At 45.7% G+C, this 5,621-nt stretch overlaps 1 protein-coding gene across 1 annotated transcript in view; it reads left to right on the top strand.

Annotated features, from left to right (window-relative positions):
• The window catches only part of CDK5RAP2 (CDK5 regulatory subunit associated protein 2), a 169,843-nt gene that overhangs the window by 46,471 nt on the left and 117,751 nt on the right, over positions 1-5,621 (top strand). The window contains 1 exon segment of the mRNA XM_011360968.2: positions 3,496-3,588. Coding sequence (XP_011359270.1) covers positions 3,496-3,588 — 93 coding nt within the window.

The raw sequence follows: 5,621 nt of genomic DNA, 5'->3' as shown, positions 1-5,621 counted from the left end.
TGCTCATTCTGATTGTTCTGGGAAAGCTGTTGGATTGTGGGTACCTTCTGGGCACCAATTAATGCCTTTTCTTAGGCTGCACAAATGGACCACCAGAAGGAGAGAGATCGCTTTGAAGAGAGGATCCAGGTATGTTGATACAATTTTTAAAAATTTATTGAAGACTTATCCTTGCCTCTTGCTTTATTCCGAGTGCAGAAGATAATTCTGTGTGACAATGCTGTCATTCATTGACTGCTACTGTCTGCCAGTGAGACTTTAGGCAGTGGAGAGGGGGTTTCTCGATCTTTACAATAACTGTGAAATAGGCATTCCCATTTTGCAGATGTGTCACGTGAGGCCCAGAGAGGTGAGGTCCCTTACCCAATGACACGTAGCTCAGAAAAAGTATCGCAAGGATTCAGACTTGCCAGTCTGATCCCAAAGCCGGTGCTCCACGGTCCCTTAGTCGCAGCTGCCGGCGTTTGTATAGCGCCTGCCAGCTCAGAAAGCACTTTCATGTCCATTATCTCTCATCCTCACGACAGCCTGGGAGGCAGGCAGCGGCGATTATCTTTAGAAATGAACTCAGACTATAAATGTATATGTTCAGTTTCCATCAAACCAAATTCTCTGCTCGCTTTTGTAACATTAAGGAATGAAATTAATGATCTGTTATTTCCCCCAAATAACCTGGTACGGTTTCAAAGGCTCTGATGTGACTGTATTCAGATTCCAGAAGGCACTGGAGCCCTTCCCATGGGAATAGCTGTCATCGTCTTAACTGCTCTGATCTCCTTCCTTTCACCCAGCCCCGTTGCCGTGAGCAGTAGCACTGTAACTCGGAGCCGACGCCGCTGCGTTCAGCTCTACTTGGAAACATTAATCACAGGTTGACAGGAATAAGATAGAATAACTGCATTTGAGTGTGCTCTTAAAGATATATTTACAGTGCATTTTGGTTGGAACACATCAACTTAGTGAATCTTTTTCTAATCTAATTTAGGCACTTCAGGAGGACCTGAGAGAGAAGGAAAGAGAAATTGCTACAGAAAAGAAAAACAGTTTAAAGAGGGATAAGGCCATTCAGGGTCTAACCATGGCGTTAAAGTCAAAGGAAAAAGAGGTACGTCTGATACACCTCAAGTCAGATTTTTCTTCATTCGCTTCTGTGACTGGCCTGTCCTGCCCTGAACTTTCAGCTTCAGCTAAAAAGTTTATGCGAGAGCTGAGATGGCTATAGAGAGTGGGACAAGGGTCCTTTAGTCAGTTAGAAGTTTTTCTAGAGTGTCTGACCCAGCACTGTCCAGTGTAAACATGTGAGTGATGCATGTAATTTAAAATTTCCTAGTAACCATATTAAAGGAAGTAAAAACAAGCAATGAAATTAACTTAATAATACACGTATGCCAAGTATTATCATTTCAGCATCTAATCAATGAAACAAAAGTAAAAATGAAGTATTTAACATTTTAAAAAATCTGAAGTCCAGATGTGCTTCCAGGACGTCTTAAGTCAGACCAACCACATTTCAAGTGCCCAGTAGCCATAGGTGGCTAGTGGATACCATACTGGACAACGCGGGTCTGAGCTTTTGAAAGGCAACAGAGAATTGAGCTAAAGGAGTCTGTGGGAGGCAAGGCTATGGCTAGAGCCAGTTAGGTAGCCATCTGGGTGGTTGCCTTTGGGATCCAAGCTGATGGCTGATGATGCCACGCTGTTTTCTTGTCACTGGTGTAGCAGATCTGTCATGTCTCAATAACTGTGCTAGGCACAGAAACAGAGAAGAAAACCCAGCTCTGCTTGCAAGCCTAGTGGAGAAGAAGACAGTGCTGTGATTGAGGGAGATCCAGGGGGCTGTGGAAGTGCAGGGGACCTACCCAGATTAGGATGTGTCTGTGGGTTAGGGGGTACTTCGAGGAGAAGGCATCTGAACTGAATTTTAAAGGAAAAGTAGGAGTTGGTTGGGAAAGGAGGCAGAGACAGGGAGGCCATTTTGTACAGAGGGGAGAACGCTGGTCAAGGCATTGAGTTGGGAAAGAGTCCAGTATGTTTTTGGGGAACCAGAAGCAGTTTGAGGTTGTCAGAGCATCAAGTGTAGAACTTAGGTGAGGTGAGAGAAGAGGCTGGTCGCCAGGGGCCAGCTGGTGTTGGTGGACCCGTTCGTGTTTTGTTGCTTGGGCGGCACGCCACCGAAGGCTCTTCAGCAGGAGGACCGTGATCACGGTGGCATTTCGGAGAGGTCTCTGGGTGTATCCAGAGAGTGGACTGTAGGAGGGAGAGAATGGAGGCCAGTAACTGAGGTGAGAGACACCTAGTTCAGAAAGGCTGCATTAGGACAGTGGTCATCAGAAGTCAGAATGGAGAGGTGGGACTTACTCAAGAAATAAAATTAGAAATAATTAAATTATTAAAAATTAGAAGTGAATTTGAGGAAATTTGGTGAACTGATGTAGGAGTTGAGAGAAGGAGCAGTCAAGGATGACTTCTGACTGGCATGAGTGGGGACATGGTCATGCTGCCAATTCAGTTAGAAGCGTAGAAAATGGCGATGATGATGAGACGGGGGATGGCGATGGCGGTGGTGAATCTTTTAGAAAGTATTGACTTTGCGAGGAATCTGGAGGCAGATAGATCTGCAAGTCTGAAGCTTGGCAAGCGCTCAGGCCTGAGGGAGCAGATCTTGGAGTCACTCTTAAACAGCTGTGAATTCAAATTCTCAGTGTCGATCCACTTTTCCAAGGAGAGCGGGAAAGAAGAAGGCTGGGAATTGGACCGCAGGGGCCATCGGAGTTCCGGGTACAGGAAGAGGAATGCACCAAGGAGATGGAAGGGAGGGTTGCAGAATTACGAAGCTAACCAGGAAGCTGGTGTTGAAGAAGCTAAAGGAGAGTTTGAGCCATCGCCAGTGTCACAAGCAGCAGAGAGCTGGTTCACAGCGGTGGTTACAATTTGTGTCATGTCTTAAGAGTTTAGGGTCCAGCTGAAGTCGGAGACCTTTGATAGGCAGAGGCCCCAGTGCTGGAACAGTTGTGGGTGCTGGCAAAGTCTGGGTGTGACCATGGTAGTTGATGGCTGACTCTGGGGTATTGGAGAAAGTCACTAGAAGATGAGGAATTCTGGGAATAGCCAGGGTAGGTGGTCGGGCGGGTGATCTCTATGGATGATGGTGATGGTGATGATAACGATGATAGTAATAATAATACTAGCAGCATGAGCCAGGCATTATATTAGCATCACCTCGTTTAACCCAGCAGTGCTGTGGTCGGGTGAGGGGGGGGGGGGGTGTCCCCATTTTATAGTCAAGGGAATTGAGTCTCAAAGAGATTAAGTCGCGTGCCCGAAGTCATCAAGCCAGTAGACAGCCAAACTGGAAATCCCACTTTCCTGGCTTCAGGTCTTCTCCGACTACAAAGCCCTTAATCACAAGCACGACTCCGTTCAGCAGGACACACATTCGGGCTGCGCAGGGAAAGAAGGAGCCCAGTTGCCTACTTGGTCCTTATTTTCACCCAGGTTGAAGGACTGAACTCTGAAATCGAAGGGCTCAATGCTGCCCTTGCTAAAGCCAGAGAAGCCCATCAGCAAGCAGAGGCCCAGAAATTCCAGGTAAGTGCTCACTTTAGTTGAAGTGGTTGTCTCTTTGACCCATACTCCTGGGGAGGTCAGGACTTTGCAGCTGAAAGGAACCATGGAAAACTCTGCGTGGTCTTCAGTTATAGAACTAGCTCAGCCTAGTTAAAGGAAATCTTCCTTCAGCTTCAGGTGCTTCTCCAGCACCCTCCTCAATGTGATAATAATGATAATATTGATAACAGTGACAACTATTTCTCCATGCCGAGTTTGCTCCGTGCCAGTAGTAGGCTGTGCGAGATGTGTGGGATATCTTATTTAATTGTCACAACCCCGGGGGAAAGGTGTTTATCTCATTTGTGTTTGTGGGGTTTTTGAAGCTCAGTGAGGGTATGCAGCTTATTCACTGTCAGACGGCTAGCAAGTGGCAAGGCCAGGATTTAAATACTGATAACAGCTGGCATTCACTGAACACATACTATGTGCCAAGCCCTGTGCTAAGCGCTCTCCATGGATTAGCTCAGTCAGTCTGCACAACAGCTCCATGACGTAGGCACTGCTGATGTCCTAGTACTGCTGAGGAAGTCCAGGTTTGGAGATTCGGGCAGCTTGCTCGGGGTCACAGAAGCGATAAGCAATAGAGAGGGGTTTGACCGCAGAGCCGTCAAACTTCCCAAGCCTGTGCTTTTACCTGTCATCCCAGAGCTCCCCTCACCTGGTTTCTTCAGTCCTGCCTGCTCCCTACCCGGTGTCTGTTTTAGCCTTGATGATCTGACCTGCCTTTTCCCTTTTTTTTCTCCAGTGTTTTATTGCAAGGACTCCTGCTGGTCATCCCTGTGATCGTCCTTTTCTCTTGCTAATTTTAGTTCTGTGTGTTTAATTATTTTAACATTTTCTTCTCATGTTTCTAGTTTCCCTGTACAGCGTGTACCTGTTACTAATAACTTAATGAGTAAAGCTCCATCATCCGAGTAAGTTCATGCTGCCCGAAACTCTCCCCTTGCACACCTCCACTCGTGTTGTGTTTAGTTATAAAGTAGAAGTTAAATCTCATTTGAGGCTGTTTGAGTCCTAAGATTCGTATCCCATGCTTTATCTTTAGAAGAACTTTGGTTCTCAATAAGAATAATTGAAATAATTTGGTTTAAATCCTAATGCACCAGAAGGAGAGACCAGTCTCTGCTTTTGGAACCTCAGACTTGCCTTCCCCACCATTTGACAGTGGTTGATGAAATGGAGCTGGGATCATACTCAGCTCCTCATGTAAAAAATAACAAGCTTTAAAAGCTGATTTTTTAGGAAAACCATTTGTATTTGCCGTTGCTTGAGAAAAAAAAATAGGCAATTGACAAGCAGAGATCAGACGTCCTTATAAGCACTGAGATATTTGACTTATGTTGGGCCTTGAAAGGAAATAAGTAAACTTATACATTTAAGTGTTATCTAGATTTATACGTACATTTATTAATTTCATAGCCCTCAGTCCTAGTCGATAGACTTTCAGAATGGTTTTTGAGGTTTGGTCGTGCACAGAGTTGGCGGGTTTCTTGTCTTGCCATGTACAGAGGTGAGGACCTGTCGAAGCTCCTGAGGTTCTTCGTGTCTTGTTGGCTGTTCCGAGGGCGCTCATTTGGTCCTTACCCACGAAGGCAGCGTGTTTACGATTCAACAGGTTGCTGGAACTTGGACTCAAGTCTGACTGTGGAGTCTGTGTTCTTTCCACTGTTCCGATTGTTTGTGTGAGTCACCGCACACAGGATGCTTATGTTGGTTATTTCATTATGAAGTATACGTAGTTTCCATGTGACACAGACACTTGAAAATGCATTTTCTCTCCTATTTTGGGGCCTTTTCGGGATATATGATTTGAACTAATTGCAGCGTGAATAAAATAGCCAAAGCTCACAGGGTTGGCATCAAGCCTGACACTGAAGCAACAGCAAGTAATTCAGACTCTTGAAGCGGTTGCCACAGCCCAGAGACGCGAATTCCAGTCACAGGCACGACACTGTGAAGGTTATCGTGTGGGCTGGCTCTGCCCGTTTAAAAGTATGTATATTTTTTACCCA

The sequence above is a fragment of the Pteropus vampyrus genome, unplaced genomic scaffold (assembly GCF_000151845.1).
Source record: "Pteropus vampyrus isolate Shadow unplaced genomic scaffold, Pvam_2.0 Scaffold61, whole genome shotgun sequence".
Taxonomy (NCBI): domain Eukaryota; kingdom Metazoa; phylum Chordata; class Mammalia; order Chiroptera; family Pteropodidae; genus Pteropus; species Pteropus vampyrus.
This window is presented reverse-complemented; position numbering and strand designations above follow the sequence as displayed.